A 20689-nucleotide genomic window follows, 5' to 3' on the forward strand; every position below is an offset into this window, starting at 1 on the left:
AGAATTCAAGGCACACTTAACCAGCATGGCTGCCACAGCATTCTGCAGCGACACCCCATCTGGTTTGCGTTTAGTGGGACTATCATTTATTTTTCAACGGGACAATGATCCAACAAACCTCCAGGCTATGTAAGGGCTATTTGACCAAGAAGGAGAGTGATGGAGTGCTGCATCAGATGACCTGGCCTCCACAATCAGCCGACCTCAAACCAATTGAGATGGTTTGGGATGAGTTGGACCGCAGAGTGAAGGAACTTGTGGGAACTCCAAGACTGTTGGAAAAGCATTCTAGGTGAAGCTGGTTGAGATAATGCCAAAACTGTGCACAGCTGTCATCAAAGCAAAGGGTGGTTACTTCTTGAGAATCACTTTTTTGGTTACTACATGATTTCATGTGTTATTTCATAGTGTTGATGTCTTCACTATAATTCTACAATGTAGAAAAAATGAAGAAAACCTTTCAATGAGTAGGTGTGTCCAAACTTTTGACTGGTACTATATATGGACACCTGCTTGTCAAACATCTCATTCTAGAATCATGGGTATTAATATGGAGTTGATCCCCCCCTGTGCTGCTATAACAGCCTCCACTCTTCAGGGAAGACTTTCCACTAGATGTTGGAACATTGCTGCTGGTACTTGCTTCCATTCAGCCACAAGAGCATTAGTGAGGTCGGGCACGCAGTCGGCATTCCAATTCATCTCAAAGGTGTTCGATTGGGTTGAGGTGAGGGCTCTGTGCAGGCCAGTCAAGTTATTCCACACCGATCTCGACAAAACATTTCTGTATGGACCTCGCTTTGTGCACGGGTCCTTGTCATGCTGAAACAAGGACCTTCCTCAAACTGTTGACACAAAGTTGGAAGCACAGAATCGTCTAGAATATAATTGTATGCTGTCCTTCACTGGAACTAAGGAGCCCAGCCCAAAGCACATCTGTCTATATAAGGTCCCACAGTTGACAGTGCATGTCAGAGCAGAAACCAAGCCATAGGGTCACAGGAATTGTCCGTAGAGACAGGATTGTCTCGAGGCAAAGATCTGGGGAAGGGTACCAAAAAAAATTTATGCAGCATTGAAGGTCCCCAAGAACACAGTCGCCTCCATCATTCTTAAAAATGGAAGAAGTTTGGAACCACCAAGACTTCCTAGAGCTGGCCACCCGGCCAAACTGAGCAATCGGGGGAGAAGGGCCTTGGTCAGGGAGGTGACAGAGCACCAGAGTTCCTCTGTGAAGATGGGAACACCTTCCAGAAGGACAACCATCTCTGCAGCACTCCACCAACCATGCCTTTGTGGTAGAGTGGTCAGACGGAAGCCCCTCCTCAGAAAAAGGCACATGACAGCCCAGTTGGAGTTTGCCAAAAGGAACCTAAAGGACTCTCAGACCATGGGAAACAAGATTCTCTGGTCTGATGAAACCAAGATTGAATTCTTTGGCCTAAATGCCAAGCATCACGTCTGAAGGAAACCTGACACCATCCCTACAGTGAAGCATCGTAGTGACAGCATCATGATGTGGGGATGTTTTTCAGAGGTTGGGACTGAGAGACTAGTCGGGATCGAGGGAAAGATGAACGGAGCAAAGTACAGAGATATCCTTGATGAACATCTGCTCCAGAGCGCTTAGGACCCCAGACCGGGGCAAAGGTTCACCTTCTAACACGACAACAACCCTAAGCACACAGCCAAGACAAAGCAGGAGTGGCTTCGGGACAAGTCTCTGAATGTCCTTGAGTGGCCCAGCCAGAGCCCTTACTTGAACCCGATTGAACTCTGGCACAGATTTTCATCAATACTATACTTTTCATCTATACTCTGCTCCATTCATCTTTCCCTCGATCCTGACTAGTCTCCCAGTCCCTGCCGCTAACAAACATCCCCACAGCATGGTCAGAGTCCTTTAGGCGCCTTTTGGCAAACTCCAAGCGGGTTGTCGTGCCTTTTATTGAGAAATGACTTCTGTCTGTCCACTCTACCATAAAGGCCTGATTGGTGGAGTGCTACAGAGCCGGTTGTCCTTCTGGAAGGTTCTCTCATCCTCACAGAGGAGCTCTGGAGCTCTGTCAGAGTGACCATTGGGTTCTTGGTCACCTCCCTGACCAAGGCCCTTCTCCCCCGATTGTTCAGTTTGGCCGGGCTGCCAGCTCAAGGAAAAGTCTTGGTGGTTCCAAACTTCTTCCATTTAAGAAAGATTGAGGCCACTGTGTTCTTGGGGACCTTCAATGCTGCAGAAATGTTTTGGTACCCTTCCTCAGATCTGTGCCTCGACACAATCCTGTCTCTGAGCTCTACGGACAATTACCTAGACCTAATGGCTTGGTTTTTGCTCTGACATGCACTTTCAACTGTGGGACCTTATATAGACAGGTTGTATAGCCTGTTTTGGCTTTGTCATTATGGGGTATTGTGTGTAGATTGATGAGTTTAAAAAAATCTATTTTAGAATAAGGCTATAACGTAATAAAATGTGGAAAAAGTCAGGGGGTCTGAAAAATTCCCGAATGCACTATATGTTGTCTATGTGGACTAAAATGATTTATGATTGCGGCTGTGCTTAATAATGAGTGAATAACTATTAAAAGATTCTGGTCTTGTCAGTTTAAGAGAAATTCTAAGTGTGATTGAGTTTGCTCAGTGTAGTGTTTGAGTGTGTGCTGCTAAATCTACTAGTATATTTACAGACAACGGGATTCAAGGGTTGACTACCACTTGTACGATTCAACTAAAAGGTTGGGACTTTAACCCTTTATGAGAGAGCTGTCAGCATTCTCAGCTTTGAGGATCTGAGCACACAGAGAGCAGAGGGTTCATCACTATAGGAAGTCTCCCAGGAACCACTTCTGATTCCTCAAAACCTCTCCTCACCTACTTCTCAGAACTCATTGGAGGAAAAGGTAAGAGGGGAGGTCTTTTCCTCCAATGAGGTTTGAGAAAGAGGTGAGGAGAGGACAAGTCATTGATGAAAGATGAATTGAGAAAGAGTCATCATCTCCCATATCTGGGCTTAGACTGAAATGTCTGGAAGGAGAATGTGTTCTGATCAAAAACACAAACTGTCGTATGAAATTATGGATCTGACACTCACAAGATACACAATGACCACATATAACCCAAACACATGATGGAGATCTGTAAGCAATATGAAGCAAACACACAATCTCACACTCTTTGATAAACACTGGCACACAGTCCGAGTGACACACACCATTCGGTGCCATATTCTGACTTATACACAGGCACACAATTCTTCCAATGCTTTCAATAGCCTAATTCGTGTTTAGGCCCAAGTTCGCACAAGTCCAAATCACATCAACTTGCAATGAGTTGTCAAAGAAATGCCTAGTAAGAAATATAAAACTTGGCGAGAAAGAAGCAGCACAAGTCAGAATAGTTACTGTTGAACTCCGGCTTGCAAGATTTGGGTCCCTAAATAATAAGAACTGGCTGATCACACCAGTACTGTACCAGCAGGGCTCACTGAGGTGTGTGTGTGTGTGTGGGAAGGATTAGAAGGCTGCATCAGACAAGCCCACGCTGTTTCCGTGCCAAGGCGAGCTGGAGAAGAAAATACGCTGAACAATCAAGAGGCATCTCAAATTCAACTCAGCAGAGTTTGCTAGTTGCTATGACCTGAAAATAACAAAAAAGTGGATAAAGCTTTCTTTTTTGTTGTTGATGCCAATCTTTTTTTTAATGCTTTCAACAGTAATGGAGACAGGATACTGAAGAAATACAGCAATGGGCGAAAGAAGACAGAACTAAACAACAACAGTGGCTTAATGCAAAAAAACATTTGGAGAAGGCCAGATTGAAACACAATAACCAACTGTGCAAACAAGGCCCTTTCTGTTGTTGCAATCTGAATGGTACTTTTGGGTGCATGTGAATATGGTTCAGATTGAATAATGCAAGATAGAAGACAATAAGATAGTTGTTCGAAAACAAAAGACAAGCATATTTGTTATGTTACCCCTCGGTCTTCAACTGTTACAGTTTTGGACTGTGGTGTAATTGCATCAGAATCTCTTTAGGTAAAAATAATGATATAATGCTTTGTGTGTGTGTGTGTATGTTTTTGAGTATCTGTGTGGAGGTGCTTGTGTTTATCTACATGCATGTATGTTTTGTCAAAGAGCCCTCATTCACACTCTCAACAAGTCATTCCACCTCTGTCTCATTGCAGCCCACTTGGCTAACCCAAACCTAAAAACACACAAAGACCTACACACACAGCACACTTTTACAAGGCACAGCTCTAATAAATCCACCACTCCAATCTGCTTTCTATCAGCCTCAGTGGAATCACTGCTATCCTCTCAGATCAAACATGTAAAAAGAGAAGAGGATTCTGGAGTATTTGGAACTTCCTCCCTACTTCACAGCCGTCAACAACATCTGCAACTGCTGCAGCCTTCCTGAGCCAGCCAGGACAAATAAGATTTGGGGTGTGAGGGGGACAAAAGGACAGAGGGAGCGGCTGGAGTTGATGCTCTGTGTCCTCTCTCCTACTCAAACCTTCCAGACGTCTACCAGTCTGCTGAATCCTTATACACCTACACCCCACTTTAGAATAAACCCTACACTCTCATAGTCACACTGCATCCCCTATAAGTTACCTCAGGATTGTCAGTTGAAAAAGACCCTCTCCAAGTCAACTATCACCACTAAACTTTCTCAACCCAGATCTACAGTCTGCACAGCTGGAAAGACTGCGCTCTGAAATCTACCTGTCAATCCGCGAGCCAACGCTAACTAGCTTAACGCAAAGACTGAAGCTGTGTTCGGATACTCATAATAACTGCACTATTAGTGACGTAAATTGAGTATGAACTATGATTATTGGTCATAGTATGGATATAGTTAGTATGCCAAAAGTTCCTGGATGTCGCACTAAGTTCGCCAACATACGAAGTATACATGCAGTGGACACTATTTCCATGCTTTTAGAGACCATTTTTGTTCCGAAAATGGGCATGGCTTCAAATTCTGTAAAAGTAATGTGTATACCAATTATTTGATGGTCCAACCACATTCTGTCCCCCATCAACACTTTTAAAATTGTATAGTGCCAGCGAGAATGACATAAGTAGTCAAGACGACTAGCTTGATTGAAACTCCGCCATGTTTATCTCACTCGGTCAGGATATTTAAACCTCCATATAGCCACTAGTGCCAATAAATCCATGATATTCGTGATTTCCTTAAGTGCACGAGGGTGATAGTTTGTAGTGCGATTTCCTTTACGGTCCATTGAGGTATTTAAACCCCACCATAATAATTGAGTCATGTATTGACTCTAAGCTCGATAAAGGAATATATTTATTTTCAAAGACGCATGGATCATCATTATTTGGACCATATAGATTAATGGGCCACATTCCTTGCGGATCTGTTTGAATAGTTTGAACATTCGGATCAATGTTGTTGCTAATTAATATCATCACTTATTTGAGTTTCTTTGCCCATGTGAAAAATAGATCCCCCCCCAGTCCTTTATCCATACAACTTCATCTAAATGTGCAGAATGAGTTTCCTGTAAACAATTGATATAATATTCCTTCTCTTTTAGCCAGGTAAAGACTGATAGTCTTTTCTTATTATCTGCTAAGCCATTACAATTAGCTATACTTATTTTACCACTTACCATAATGAGATACAAGTTGCAATTATACATGTTTGTAAACTTACCATTAAGTACCATGATCATTTAGTGTCCATATAGCTGTTGCATGATATTTGCACTGTTACGCATACTGTAGCTGCGACTATATAAAGCTATAATAGTCCTCCAATTTTCCACCCACTAAAACCTCTCCTCAAACCAAATTGGGTTGTCGTCCCACTGACTGGCTGACCATTGCTGTACATAGATCCTAGGGCCTTTAAAAAAAGCACATGGTGCAACCTACAGTACTGAACCAGATCCCCAGCCAGCATCATTTCGAACGCCCTCGCCTCGGTTGTACTGCATTTAGTTATTTAAATTAAATACATTTGGTGTATATACAGTGGGGAGAACAAGTATTTGATACATTGCCGATTTTGCAGGTTTTCGTACTTACAAAGCATGTAGAGGTCTGTAATTTTTAGCATAGGTACACTTCAACTGTGAGAGACGGAATCTAAAACAAAAATCAAGAAAATCACATTGTATGATTTTTAAGTAATTCATTTACATTTTATTGCATGACAAGTATTTAATACATCAGAAAAGCAGAACTTAATATTTGGTACAGAAACCTTTGTTTGCAATTACAGAGATCATATGTTTCCTGTAGTTCTTGAACAGGTTTGCACACACTGCAGCAGGGATTTTGGCCCACTCCTCCATACAGACCTTCTCCAGAACCTTCAGGTTTCGGGACTTTCAGCTCCCTCCAAAGACTTTCTATTGGGTTCAGGTCTGGAGACTGGCTAGGCCACTCCAGGACCTTGAGATGCTTCTTACGGTGCCACTCCTTAGTTGCCCTGGCTGTGTGTTTCGGGTCGTTGTCATGCTGGAAGACCCCGCCACGACCCATCTTCAATGCTCTTACTGAGGGAAGGAGGTTGTTGGCCAAGATCTCGCGATACATGGCCCCATCCATCCTCCCCTCAATACGGTGCAGTCGTCATGTCCCCTTTGCAGAAAAGCATCCCCAAAGAATGATGTTTCCACCTCCATGCTTCATGGTTGGGATGGTGTTGTTGGGGTTGTACTCATCCTTCCTCTTCCTCCAAACACGGCGAGTGGAGTTTAGACCAAGAAGCTCTATTTTTGTCTCATCAGACCACATGACCTTCTCCCATTCCTCCTCTGGATCATCCAGATGGTCATTGGCAAGCTTCAGACGGGCCTGGACATGCGCTGGCTTGAGCAGGGGGACCTTGCATGTGCTGCAGGATTTTAATCCATGATGGCGTAGTGTGTTACTAATGGTTTTCTTTGAGACTGTGGTCCCAGCTCTTTTCAGGTCCTGCCGTATAGTTCTGGGCTGATCCCTCACCTTCCTCATGATCATTGATGCCCCACGAGGTGAGATCTTGCATGGAGCCCCAGACCGAGGGTGATTGACCGTCATCTTGAACTTCTTCCATTTTCTAATAATTGCGCCAACAGTTTTTGCCTTCTCACCAAGCTGCTTCACTATTGTCCTGTAGCCCATCCCGGCCTTGTGCAGGTCTACAATTTTACCCTGATGTCCTTACACAGCTCTCTGGTCTTGGCCATTGTGAAGAGGTTGGAGTCTGTTTGATTGAGTGTGTGGACAGGTGTCTTTTATACAGGTAACGAGTTCAAACAGGTGCAGTTAATACAGGTAATGAGTGGAAAACAGGAGGGCTTCTTAAAGAAAAACTAACAGGTCTGTGAGAGCCGGAATTCTTACTGGTTGGTAGGTGATCAAATACTTATGTCATGCAATAAAATGCTAATTAATTACTTAAAAATCATACAAATGTGATTTTCTTGATTTTTGTTTTAGATTCCATCTCTCACAGTTGAAGTGTACCTATAATAAATATTACAGACCTCTACATGCTTTGTAAGTAGGAAAACCTGCAAAATCGGCAGTGTATCAAATACTTGTTCTCCCCACTGTATAAAATAAATCTTCCATATCTTAATTTATTCCCACAATTGATGTGGGAATAAACATAATAATATAATATAAATATAACATAATAATATAAGCACTTCTACGAAGGACTGTTACACGTAAAAACGGCCTTTAGTAGGAATTCTACATTTTTGTCAAAAGAGGCATACACTCACCCCACCCAAACAAACACCTCTTCACCGCTCTTCCTTTCCACCCATAAATCGACCTACACACAGACACACGTCGGCTCTGGCATTTGCAGCCATTCTCCATTTTCCACAATTATGACTTTACGATGGTTCGATTTAGATTGTTTCTTTAGATTGAGTGTGCAGACCTGATATACACACTCCGCAGAACAAAATATTGAAGTGAGCAAACACCGGTCCTGGCCTACCGCCAACCCACTGTGAGGGAGCGACAACACACTCACCTCTGATCTTTCACACGCAGCCCACTTGGTCCACGATACAACCCTCCCTGCTGGGTTTTCACATCTTCCATGAAAGGACATCTCTGGTTTATGTACATGTGTACATAAAAGCCTCTTTATCCACCATTCAGGGTGTTTTACTGCTGTTTATAAGAGTAGTCTTTATCAGAAAAGGAAACAAAAACTCGAATCAAATTATATTTGTCACATTTGTCGTAAACAACAGGTGTAGACTAAACAGTGAAATGCTTACTTACGAGTCCTTTTCCAACAATGCAGAGTTAAAGATTTAAAAAAAAATTAAAACATGTGACGAGGAATAAATACACATTGAATAAGTAGTAAAAAATAACATGGCTATCTATATACACTGTATAAATATAAAACAGACGCTTTACAGGAATCCTCTGGATCATCTTTAATTGCTTGTGTCATCAAAGTGTGATGGGATAAGGTGTGTCTATTGGCCGTGTAGATTCTTAAAGAGATAACTCAATTGTGGATGAACTGTGTCTGTAGGCCAGTAGTGACAGTAGCCACAAACAGTTTAAATAGTTTGCTTTGCCACAGCCAGGTGTTAGCATTATTAGCATCATCTGAAAAAAATGCATGTAATTCATAGCACCGATGTAAGCAAAGCTGCATTGCCAGCCGAAAAACACTTCAAACTAAGTTTGGTAGTTTGATTATTTTTTTTACTTGCATTCTGATGGAATTTTGTTACTCAAAACTGGAACTACTTCCTTATGCAGTCACACAGCCACATCGGTCTGTTTTTTGTTGTAACATAGACAATAAGGTGTATCGCAGATTGATTACCAGAGCTGTGAACAAACTCACAGGTGGCTTGATGCAAAAAAAAAAAAACATTCTCACTGAAAAGAAAACATGGACAGATTCTTCTTGAATATTGACGCTACAAAACTTAGTTTGAAGTCAGTATTTCCCCTATATTAATTTAGCAGCACTGGACTGTGGCCCACTGGAAGTGTTTTTGAGGAGGTTTCGGCTTGCAATGCAGCTTTGCTAATATCAGTACAATGGATTACATTCATTTTTTGGGACGATGCTTCTCATGCTACCTCCGAGCTGCGACAAAAGTACACAACAAATTATTCTGCATGCTGTCACTACTTGCCTACAGACAACTTTGTGTCACATTTTCCCTTATTCATGAATTGATGTCAATGGGAGACTGAGGAAATTGTTGACTTAAGTGGTAGCTACAATTAACCCCCCCCCCCAAAAAAATGGGGAATAGGGTATAATTAGAGACTCTCCATCCCTCTCTAAGCCCTGCTGTGGTGCATCTTCCTGGGGTAGCTGTGGGCTCAAACCCAGCAGGAGTCTGGAGGTCTGGTGTGGTAGTGATGCTCCAGGCACAGTGAAGTTGTTACCAGAGACATCTTGTTCTTGTTTACACACTACCAGGGAACCAGGCAGGCTCCACAGATCTTATCTGCCCAGACACACTACTAGGGGCATAAAGTACCACTACAAGGGACATAGATAACCTCTTTACTATCCATTCTTCACTCACTCTCTCATATACACACACACAATGATATGAACACCAACACTTACACAGCAAGGCAAAGCATACACCATCTAGACAGTAGACAGACACATTTTGACATGCAATCTGTGATCTCCATATTTGATCTTGGATATCTACAGAATGATCTGTGATCTGAGAAGAAAGCCCCTTATCTTCCTCCTATAATGCCATAGGTCTATAGGAGACAGTGCAGACTCCCTATTAAAACACTGCTCCTTTGAAATGTGAACCTCTTTAATAGCACAAGCTTTAAATCCTACACCACTAACATGCATTGCACAAACACTAAACAGGGATATAAAACATACATCTCTGTATCTACATCACTGTTTCCAAGTATGCAACTCTCACTTGCTTTCCACTCCCCTTGTGGATATAATTTACGGGGGGAGCCGCTGCCTGTCTTCTCCATTCACTGTCTCTCTCCTCCATTTTGGATCCCAAAATACTCAACAAGCCCTCCCATGATATTATCAACAACATTCTTGGACAGGGAGAAATAGGACGATTAAATTAAAATTCAGTCTGTGGTCCAGCGGTTCGATCCGGAGTGTACTATGTTCTTAACCCTGTAGACTCCCCAGCATCTACTCTATGTGTTAGACATCAGGAACAGTAGAGCGATGGTAGTGCTGGACAAAAATGTATATTGTGATAAATTGCCTCAACAATAAGTTTTAAACATTGTGCACCACTGTTCTTTTATTACTATCCTTCCACCACCACCAGTCCCATAAACATTAGCAAATGTATTTCATTTCAAACTTCACATTTCTCTAGTACAGGCTAATTATCAAACTGAACAATAACAGCAAAATGCCTGCAATGAGTGATTGGTATGGTCAGTGTCACACACACCACGCTGCCAATGGTATTTACTCATTCGAGTGCAATCTCGTGGTGCTTTAATTATGTTCTCTGGGAAATGAGCTAAGTGCAGTCCAGCCCAGAACTCCAGTGTTAGAAGCAGAGGGAGCTGAGCTCCAAAGAACCCTGCAACAGTATGGTACTGCTTCCCCCTTTTCTCATCTCTCTACCTCTAATAGTCCCTCTATCTGTCCCATCCACCCTCTCTCTCTCTCTTACTCTGTACTCTACCTCCACTTGTTCCTTTCTTTGTCACTAACTCCACCTGTCCCATCCTCCCCATGACTTACTCTGCATCTTTCCACACCCCCCATCCACTTCTCCCGCTGCCTTTCCCTCCCTCCCGCTGCCTTTCCCTCCCTCCCGCTCCCTTTTCCTCCCTCCCGCTCCCTTCCCTCCCTCCCGCTCCCTTTCCCTCCCTCCCGCTCCCTTCCCTCCCTCCCGCTCCCTTCCCTCCCTCCCCCTCCCGCTCCCTTCCCTCCCTCCCGCTCCCTTTCCCTCCCTCACTCCCGCTCCCTTCCCTCCCTCCCGCTCCCTTTCCCTCCCTCCCGCTCCCTTTCCCTCCCTCCCGCTCCCTTCCCTCCCTCCCGCTCCCTTTCCCTCACTCCCGCTCCCTTTCCCTCACTCCCGCTCCCTTTCCCTCCCTCCCGCTCCCTTTCCCTCACTCCCGCTCCCTTCCCTCACTCCCGCTCCCTTCCCTCACTCCCGCTCCCTTCCCTCACTCCCGCTCCCTTTTCCTCACTCCCGCTCCCTTTCCCTCACTCCCGCTCCCTTTCCCTCACTCCCGCTCCCTTTCCCTCACTCCCGCTCCCTTTCCCTCACTCCCGCTCCCTTTCCCTCCCTCCCGCTCCCTTTCCCTCCCTCCCGCTCCCTTCCCTCCCTCCCGCTCCCTTTCCCTCACTCCCGCTCCCTTCCCTCACTCCCGCTCCCTTTCCCTCACTCCCGCTCCCTTTCCCTCACTCCCGCTCCCTTCCCTCACTCCCGCTCCCTTTCCCTCACCCCCGCACACTTGTGATTAAAGCCCCTGACTGACAGACAGGCCTGGGGAAGTGAGAGGGGCTTGGGGTTCTTGACACACTCCAGGACAAACTGAGCCGTCCGGCCCGGCTGGGACCACTGAGTTCCCTGACCCGGTTCCCACACTGCTTATCCACAAGAACACAACAGTTGAACCTCAGGACGTTCCAGGTGTTATGCAACATCTGCCTGACAGGATGAGGCCTGGCCCGAGGGCTCTACCGGAGGTTGCATGGAAGGGGGAGAGTGAAAGACAGGAAGAGAGGATGTGGGGTTTCAAAGCCACGTCCTCCTGCCGGAGCACCAAGGGGGTCACCTCGGTATCACTTAAGGAATGCATACAAACACAGTTGAAGTCAGAAGTTTACATACACCTTAGCCAAATGCATTTAATATCAGATTTTCACAATTCCTGACATTTAATCCTAGTAAAAATGCTCTGTCTTAGGTCAGTTAGGATCACCACTTTATTTTAAGAATGTGAAATGTCACATCACATTTCCAGTGGGTCAGAAGTTTACATACACTCAATTCGTATTTGGTAGCATTGCCTTTAAATTGTTTAACTTGGGTCAAACATTTCGGGTAGCCTTCAACGATAAGTTGGGTGGATTTTGGCCCATTCCTCCTGACAGAGCTGGTGTAACGGAGTCAGGTTTGTAGGCCTCCTTGCTCACACACCATTTTTCAGTTCTGCCCACACATTTTCTATAGGATTGATGTCTGGGCTTTGTGATGGCAACTCCCATACCTTGAAGCTGTTTAAAAGGCACAGTCAACTTAGTGTATGTAAACTTCTGAATTGAGATACAGTGAATTATAAGTGAAATAATCTGTCTGTAAACAATTGTTGGAAAAATTACTTGTGTCATGCACAAAGTAAATGTCCTAACCGACTTGCCAAAACTAGTTTGTTAACAAGAAATTTGTGGAGTGGTTTAAAAACGAGTTTTAATGACTCCAACCTAAGTGTATGTAAACTTCCGACTTCAACTGTATGACCATATAGCAGGTGCACTTACTGTCACTCCTTTTATGTGTGTGTGTGTGTGTGAGAGAGGAGTTCCACACAGGTATCGGGTATCGTGTGTTCGTATCTAGCTCTGTGTGTGCGTGACACAGAGTTCTGCCTAACTCTCTATTTCCCCTCAGTGTCAGCATGAACATCTTCAAGAATTTCTATCCCTCTCCAATATGATGGATACACACACATACAAGCGCACAGACCAACACACACACACACAGTGAGTTATATAATCGTGCCACTGTACCTTAGCAAGCAGTCCGGAGACTTTGTACCGTCACAGAAGGGTAGAGGGCAAGGAGGGAGCAGACATGGGGGTCAGTCTGCATCCCACTCAGCTTTTTAAACTCTCTCTGTTCGGCTAAAACTGTCTTATCGCCGTCTTCCCCTCTTTCTGTTCCCCTTTAACCCCAAAGCCCTTCTTCCACCCTCACCCATCAACTAGCCTGCAGACCTCTAACAGGGAGTCACAACCCCAGTATGTAAACACACAACACTGCAATGACACAGGCCTATAATACAACTGCTCTGTCTGGACCAAGAATACACACCCCTTACACAAGCCACAATCTCCCAAGCGACCACAGTGGATCCCACTGCCACAGAAACACCAGTCACCACATGAAATATAGCATCCCCACCATCACACACATACTCACCCACCCTCCTCCCACCACCAGCCACACACACCACCCTCACACACTCATCAACCATCCCGTCACTAGGGGGCAGCAGTCTGCAGCTGTGACGAGAGGTAGTGAGCGTTGCAGAAGGAAGCACCCTGCTGCCTGATAGACTGGCCCTATCTATAACCAAAAGGAGATTAAAATAATGAGAGAGGGAAGAAGAGAGCCCCGGATAAGAGAGAGAGAGAGGGAGGGAGGAGATGTGGAGGTCTTCCAGCAGTGTGATATAGGCTACACTAACATAGCCTGAGTGAGCAGTATCCTACTGCGCTGGAGCAACAATGACATCACACAGATATTAAGTGTAGCTGTAGCCTACGTACTCAGAAACAGGCCTTGTATATTGTAGTAGATTCATTTATTATTTATTTATTTAACCTTTATTTAACTAGGCAAGTCAGTTAAGAACAAATTCTTATTTACAATGACGGCCTACCCCGGCCAAACCCGGACAACAATGGGCCAATTGTGCGCCGCCCTATGGGACTTCCAATCACAGCCGGTTGTGATATAGCCTGGAATCAAACCAGGGTCTGTAGTGACGCCTTGAGCACTGAGATGCAGTGCCTTGGTCTTTTGGCAATGTGTGCTGTGCTCTCACCATGTTAGAGTAATCATCATTACCGACGCACAATGAACAGAACACAATCCGGGATGCAATCAAATCGAGTTAATCTGACAAACCTGACTTCACTTATAAGTAAGTGACTCATAAGTCAGAAGTGAAACAACTTCACGCTCCGTTCCTCTGTGCGTGTGTGTGTGTGTGTATCCTTTAATCTGATCTGGGTTGCATCAACGTTCAAAGCAATCAGTCACACATAAAAACACACCAGGCTCATATGAGAACAATACTGACAGAGTCAGCTAGTGCTATTCCTGTCTCACTCCCTGGGAAAACACACTAGCAAGGAGGGGAAGATACCCTGAGTCACTGTGTGTGTGTCCATATATATATATATATGTGTGTGTGTGTGTGTGTGTGTGTGTGTGTGTGTGTGTGTGTGTGAAAAGCCAGACCTGGGACACAAGGTTAGAAGAATAAGTCAGTGTGTGTTTGTTTTGGCGCTGGCCTCATATCATTTTACAGACACAATCAAAATAGGACCTATAAAGTTAAGTGGGAAAAGAAAAGAGTGGGTCTTTACTGGACAAGGGTCTCATGTTCTGCCAGGGGGATAGAGGTCCTGTCTCGTTAAGTCTCTATACAAAGCTAGTGTGCCTCCCAAATGGCACCCTATTCCCTATGTAGTGCACTACCTTTGAGCAGAGCCTACGGGGTTCTGGTCAAAAGTAGTACTCTATATAGTAGAGGATAGGGTGCCATTTGGGACACAACCCTAGTCAGCGACACTCTGGCACTGGGAAGGACACTTAAATCTAACTAGGGTTGCACATTTTGGGGAATATTCAAAGGTGGAAACTTTCCATGGGAATTAATGGGAATATATGGGAATTAAGGGGAATATGGGAAATAATGGAAATATATGCAAATTAATATTAATAGCATTTAAATGTAGATGTTTTTTTGCATTGGATATACTTACCATACGGAGACAGAAATCAATCAATCAAATATATTTATGAAGCCCTTCTTACATCAGCTGATGTCAAAGTGCTGTACAGAAACCCAGCCAAAAACCCCAAACAGCAAGCAATGCAGATGTAGAAACACAGTGGCTAGGAAAACTCCCTAGAAAGGCCAGAACCTAGCAAGAAACCTAGAGAGGAACCAGGCTGAGGGGTGGGCCAGTCCTCTTCTGTTATAATCTCCACCCGGCACAGCCAGAACATGGCCAGGATGTTCAAATCTTCATAGATGACCAGCAGGGTCAAATAATAATAAGCACAGTGGTTGTTGAGGGTGCAACAGGTCAGCACCTCAGGACTAAATGTCAGTTGGCTTTTCATGGATGATCATTCAGAGTATCTACCACTCCTGCTCTATTGCTCCACAAGAAACATAAACGTTTAACCTTATCATAAGTAGACATATTTGAAAATGATTAAATCCTTCCCCAAAAAATATAAAAAAATAGTTAGTTACGAATTGAACATAAATTAAATGGAGTTGACTCTTCACATGATATGATTTCACTAAACAACAAAAGAAAGGGAATATTGAATGATCCTTCACATCTCCCAAAAACATTTTCAACATACATCTATAAATTGATAGTCTCGAAACTAAAGCTTTGGTTGTCTTCCTCTCAGGCTTCCATGTCTTCTCCCTGGACCTCCTCAATGTCCACCTCTTGAACATCAGACTCTGAGAACTTATCTTGTTGAGGATGGCTCATTGTCAGGCTCAAAAAGACTCAGATTTGCTCAGATGGCCCCCAATGTTTCAACCATTGTATTGGTCAGCCTGTTATATGATTTGGTGTGTGTGTTCCCAAACAAGGACCAGTTGCACTCTGAGGTAGCTGATGTTGGTGGGATTTGGAGGATGATGGAGGCAACAGGGAAAAAAGCCTCAGTTCAACAAAGTCCCGTTCACCAGGTGGCTGATGAGATATGTTGGCAGGACTGCCATATTGCATCTCCATCCCAAAGCCCTTGCTTAGAAGTGTACTTCGCCAGACTGCCAAGAACCTTGCCCTCATCCAGGCCAAGGTGGCGAGACACGGTAGTGATGACACCACTGGTCTTGTTGATCTCTGCACCAGACAGGATGCTCTTGCCAGCGTGCTTGGGGTCCAACATGTACACTGCGGCATGTATGGGCTTCAGGCAGAAGTCTTCACACTTTTTGATGCATTTCAGAACTGCAGTTTCCTCTGCTTGGAGCAACAGTGAAGTGGGCAGGGCAGTACAGATTTCTCTTACATCTGCAAGCAGTCTGAACATCAGACAGAGTGGCATTGTGTCCATCAATCACTGCAATAGCTATTGCTACAGTTTTCAGGAGTTTCAGGCTGCTTACCACTCTCTCCCAAAATACATCCAGGAGGATCCTATTGATGGGGCGGTCCATATCGGCAGACTCCTTCCCCCCAGGAGACTGTCAAACATGAAGACACCACTCCAACGGGTGTTGCTGGGCAGCTTCAATGTGGTGCTCTTATTCTTCTCGCTTTGCTTGGTGAGGTAGATTGCTGCTATAACTTGATGACCCTTCACATACCAAACCATTTCCTTGGCTCTCTTGTAGAGTGTATCCATTGTTTCAGTGCCATGATGTCCTCGAGGAGCAGATTCAATGCATGAGCATCACAGCTCGTGGGTGTGATGTGAGGGTAGGACTCCTCCACTTTATACCAAGCAGCCTTCATGTTCGCAGCATTATCTGTCACCAGTGCAAATACCTTCTGTGGTCCAAGGTCATTGATGACTTCCTTCAGCTCATCTGCAATGAGAGACTGCTGCGTCTGTTGTCCCTCGTGTCTGTGCTCTTGTAGAATACTGGTTGAGGGGTGGAGATGTAGTTAATTATTCCTTGCACACGAATATTCGAACAGCAGATTTTTCCACCTTGCCAGCACAGGGATTCGAACCAGCGACCTTTTGGTTACTGGCCCAACGCTCTTAACCGCTAGGCTACATGCCGTGGTGGTGGATGAGTGTGAGCGTGTGGGTGTGTGTGTGCATTTGATAGTCAAACCGATGAGGAACTAGCCCTATCCTGACAAGTGAGACGTACTGGCAGAAAGCCTAAGAGTTAATAACAGGTTATTGCTGAATAACATCGGAAACAGGGTTGTAAAACTACTGTAGAACTTGGGTTAAGGAGGCTTCAAAATCAGAACCAGAACAGAGTCGGAACCGGAGCCAAGTTACAAAAGATAAACAGTCCGGAATGCTGCTGTGCCATCACGCCCACCGGCCTCAATGACCGGTTCATCTGAGGATGTGTGTGTGTGTTTCTGTAAAGGGGTAAGGGACAAATACCTAATCTGTGGAAATGAGAACACATGTAAAAAACAATGCCGCTTGAAATGCAGATCTAATACAAACCAAAAACATGCCACACGCACAAACACACACAGGTGTCATTACAGAGACTCACACTGAGGCCCTGTCTAGAACAAACAAATGGATCCAATAACTCTGATCCAAGCTAGCCTGGTCCCAGATGTGTTAGTGCGTTTGCCTTCAAAGTCAACAAGGCTAGACTTCAACTTACACTCATTTGAGAGTCACTGAGTTCAAGGAGTTATGGAGATACTGAGAACAGCTGGAGTTGAATATCGGTTGATAACTGATAAACTACCATATTGTGGAAAGTACCATTGGCAGCCCAAGGGCCATTAACTCTAGTCTAGAGTTTGTAGTTGGTATGACTGTTGGAGTTCCTTACCAAACACTCGCTCCTCTCCAAACACAGAGAGCTCCTTGGAATAAGGGGTGAGCTAATTGGCTTAAAAATAGCTTGGGTTTAATAAAAACAGTTCTCATAAACTGAGAAAGACTTAACTTCACACAATCGGTCCTGTACACACACACACACACACACACACACAGAGAGAGAGAGAAAAACAGTCTAGGGAGCGAGAGACAGAGAGTGAGACACTTCCTCTACGGCCAGGCTTCTAGACGATCGCAATGAGATCATGAATATGAAATAATGCCTGGTCTGCACAGCGCCCATCTGTGATGTGTGATCTGTGATCCTCACACAGCCCTTGTGCTTTGATCAGGAGTCTCTATTTGATCCCAGAAGAAAGAACAGAGAAACAGGAAGAACAGAAACAGGAAGAACAGGGCCCTCGGCACCAAACACACCATCCATTCCTCTACCCACAAAGAGAGAAGGGAGTGATGGACAGAGGGGAAAGACAGACAGGAAGTTGAGAAAGCATGTGAGACAGACAGCGAGAGAGGCTGGGTAAGTGCGAGAGAGAGGGAAGGAGAGAAAGCATGTGAGAGACAGCGAGAGAGGCTGGGTAAGTGAGAGAGAGGGGGAAGGAGAGAAAGCATGTGAGACAGACAGCGAGAGAGGCTGGGTAAGTGAGAGAGAGAGGGAAGGAGAGAAAGCAAGTGAGACAGACAGCGAGAGAGGCTGGGTAAGTGAGAGAGAGAGAGAGAGAGAGGGAAGGAGAGAAAGCATGTGAGACAGACAGCGAGAGAGGCTGGGTAAGTGAGAGAGAGGGGGAAGGAGAGAAAGCATGTGAGACAGACAGCGAGAGAGGCTGGGTAAGTGAGAGAGAGGGGGAAGGAGAGAAAGCATGTGAGACAGACAGCGAGAGAGGCTGGGTAAGTGAGAGAGAGGGGGAAGGAGAGAAAGCATGTGAGACAGACAGCGAGAGAGGCTGGGTAAGTGAGAGAGAGAGGGAAGGAGAGAAAGCAAGTGAGACAGACAGCGAGAGAGGCTGGGTAAGTGAGAGAGAGAGAGAGAGGGAAGGAGAGAAAGACATTCAAGAGAGAAAGAAAGATCAGACAGGGATGGATAAATGCTGTAGCTCCTCTCTATGTGTGTTTGAAGGATCCACAGGAAAGAGGAGGACCAGCACATGGAGGTAACCCAGAAGTAATGAAGAATTTGTGGGAACTAAACTAAACCTCCATGGGTCATTTTGTTCTGTTAGGCACCAAACAGAACAAAACGACCTGAAACAGGGATGGGCAACATGGACTCGTCCAATAACAACCGCTAGTTCGTGTTTCATTGCAAATATTTTCTGTGAAGAAATTTGGGGGTAAAACCTGAGGGGAGAGTTACTGTCGGGAGTGAAGGGACTTACCTGTCCATCCTGCCCAACATGCACCTGGTGGATCTGAAGGTTCCCCTGAGCGAGAGAGAGAGTGAGATCAATCAGACAGCATCACAGTCACATGACATTAGCATTAGCACATTAAAAACAAGCCCAAATAAGCCCGATTCATTCCTTCTGCTCTATTTTAGTTTGTAATTGCATTTCATACATATCCAATGCCGTCTCAGCTGCCTTATGGACAGGCAGCATGGTAATCTCTCCCAAATAGCCTCATTTCCTTCTCCAACATGCCAATGGCTTTGATGAGGAGTGCCCTGTTCCACACACTGAGTGGCAATTGGGAGAAGTGGGATTTTGTTGCTAAGCTATGAACTCCCAAAACAAACAAGATCATTGAGTGGGAAGGAGACACAACAGCAAAAACATTTCTGTCATCCAATCACAAAGAGCAGAAAGGCTTTTGGAGCTTTTCTTCCTCCGTCTCTCTTGCTCTCTCCTTCTCGCTACTCCTTGCTTGTACAGGTTAAAAACCTCTTTAAGAATACCTGGTCAGTGTGTCAGCCCTATTTGCATGAGTGCCGGTGTTAATTTATTTGCTTGTGTGAGTTTAGGTATGCTTTTGTGCATGAGTGACTATTCAAGTGTGTGTGTGTGTGTACGTGTCTGTGTGTATATTCAAGTTTGTGTGTGTGCGTGCAGTGGCGCCTTGAAATAAATCTCTCTCCCCCCCACATCTTATTAAACAAAATGTTTAACTATGATGCTGGGGCAAATAATTCTTTCTCAGACACTTGGTGTGGTTTTGGGTCCGATTCTCATAGAGTCAAGCCATTGTGTGCATGCAAGGCTGTCTGGTGAGAGACACAGGCCATCTGGGTATTATGTGGAAACAAATAGTATAATGACCCATGCATAAGCAGGCAGTAGATATAAACAAGCACTCTTAACATTTAACATCTGCTTGCGGTGAACTCCTGCCTAATGACTTTAATACTTGCTACCATTACTGACTATTACCGTGCACTTCCGATTTACTGACTGGGATACCCGGATAGACAGACCGCATAGACAGACAAACGGATGGACTGACAGACAAACAGACAGAGGGACAAACAGAAACACTTACCTCACTGTCTTGTGTGATCTGCACCTCTTCCCCCTGTGGCACCTGGGCAATGTGGAGATGTCCCTGAGGGATCTGATAATGGAGAGAGAGAACAAGATGAAAGAAAGGCACAGACAGACAAAGAAAGAATGAAGAGAAAGAGAGAGCTCACAATATGAGGTGTGTATGTATGTACTATAATGTGCACTACTCTTCTGGCACCGTTAACACATACAGTTACTGAGTCCACTTTCCCCCCTCCACCATCAGACCCTAGTCTGAACCTCGCTGCTGTCAGGTTTTTAGCAGCACTCGCACATTTTAAGCTTGGCTGCACCAACTAATACTCTAGAACGGTGTTTACCAACTATCGTCCGACCTTGAGTACCCCCAACAGCACTCATTTTTGTTGTAGCCCTGTACAACACACCAGATTCAACTTGTCAACTAATCAAGCCCTTGAGGAGTTGAATCAGGCAACAACAAAAAGATGTGCTATTGAGGGTACTCGAGGACTGGAGTCCAATACTACTTTAAATCTTTCAAAATGTACTTTGAACGTTTGCTCTAGAGTGCCAGATAGGACTAAAACTGCAAACTCCACCTACTACATTTGTCCATTAAGCCAGACAAGCTCAATTAAAAACAGTTTGAGTATTTACATTAGTTCAAATAGTATTTGAACCCAAGTCTACTCCCTGATACTACTTCCTCTCCTCCCCCTTCCTCTTTAATAACACGAGGGACTGATCATCTTTG

At 44.7% G+C, this 20689-nt stretch overlaps 1 protein-coding gene across 3 annotated transcripts in view; it reads right to left on the reverse strand.

The window, feature by feature from the left end:
- The window catches only part of LOC135509202 (protein BANP-like), a 73876-nt gene that overhangs the window by 19950 nt on the left and 33237 nt on the right, over nucleotides 1-20689 (reverse strand). For 2 of the 3 annotated variants that reach the window (XM_064929657.1, XM_064929658.1), the window contains exons 10-11: nucleotides 19952-20023; nucleotides 18853-18897 (exon numbers count right to left, since the gene is read on the reverse strand). In XM_064929657.1, the coding sequence (XP_064785729.1) occupies nucleotides 18853-18897; nucleotides 19952-20023 (117 nt within the window). Of the gene's footprint in view, nucleotides 1-8053; nucleotides 8177-18852; nucleotides 18898-19951; nucleotides 20024-20689 lie in introns of those variants that run through there. The other variant, XM_064929659.1, reaches the window with a different exon arrangement.

Source organism: Oncorhynchus masou, chromosome 22 (assembly GCF_036934945.1).
Source record: "Oncorhynchus masou masou isolate Uvic2021 chromosome 22, UVic_Omas_1.1, whole genome shotgun sequence".
Taxonomy (NCBI): Eukaryota; Metazoa; Chordata; class Actinopteri; order Salmoniformes; family Salmonidae; genus Oncorhynchus; species Oncorhynchus masou.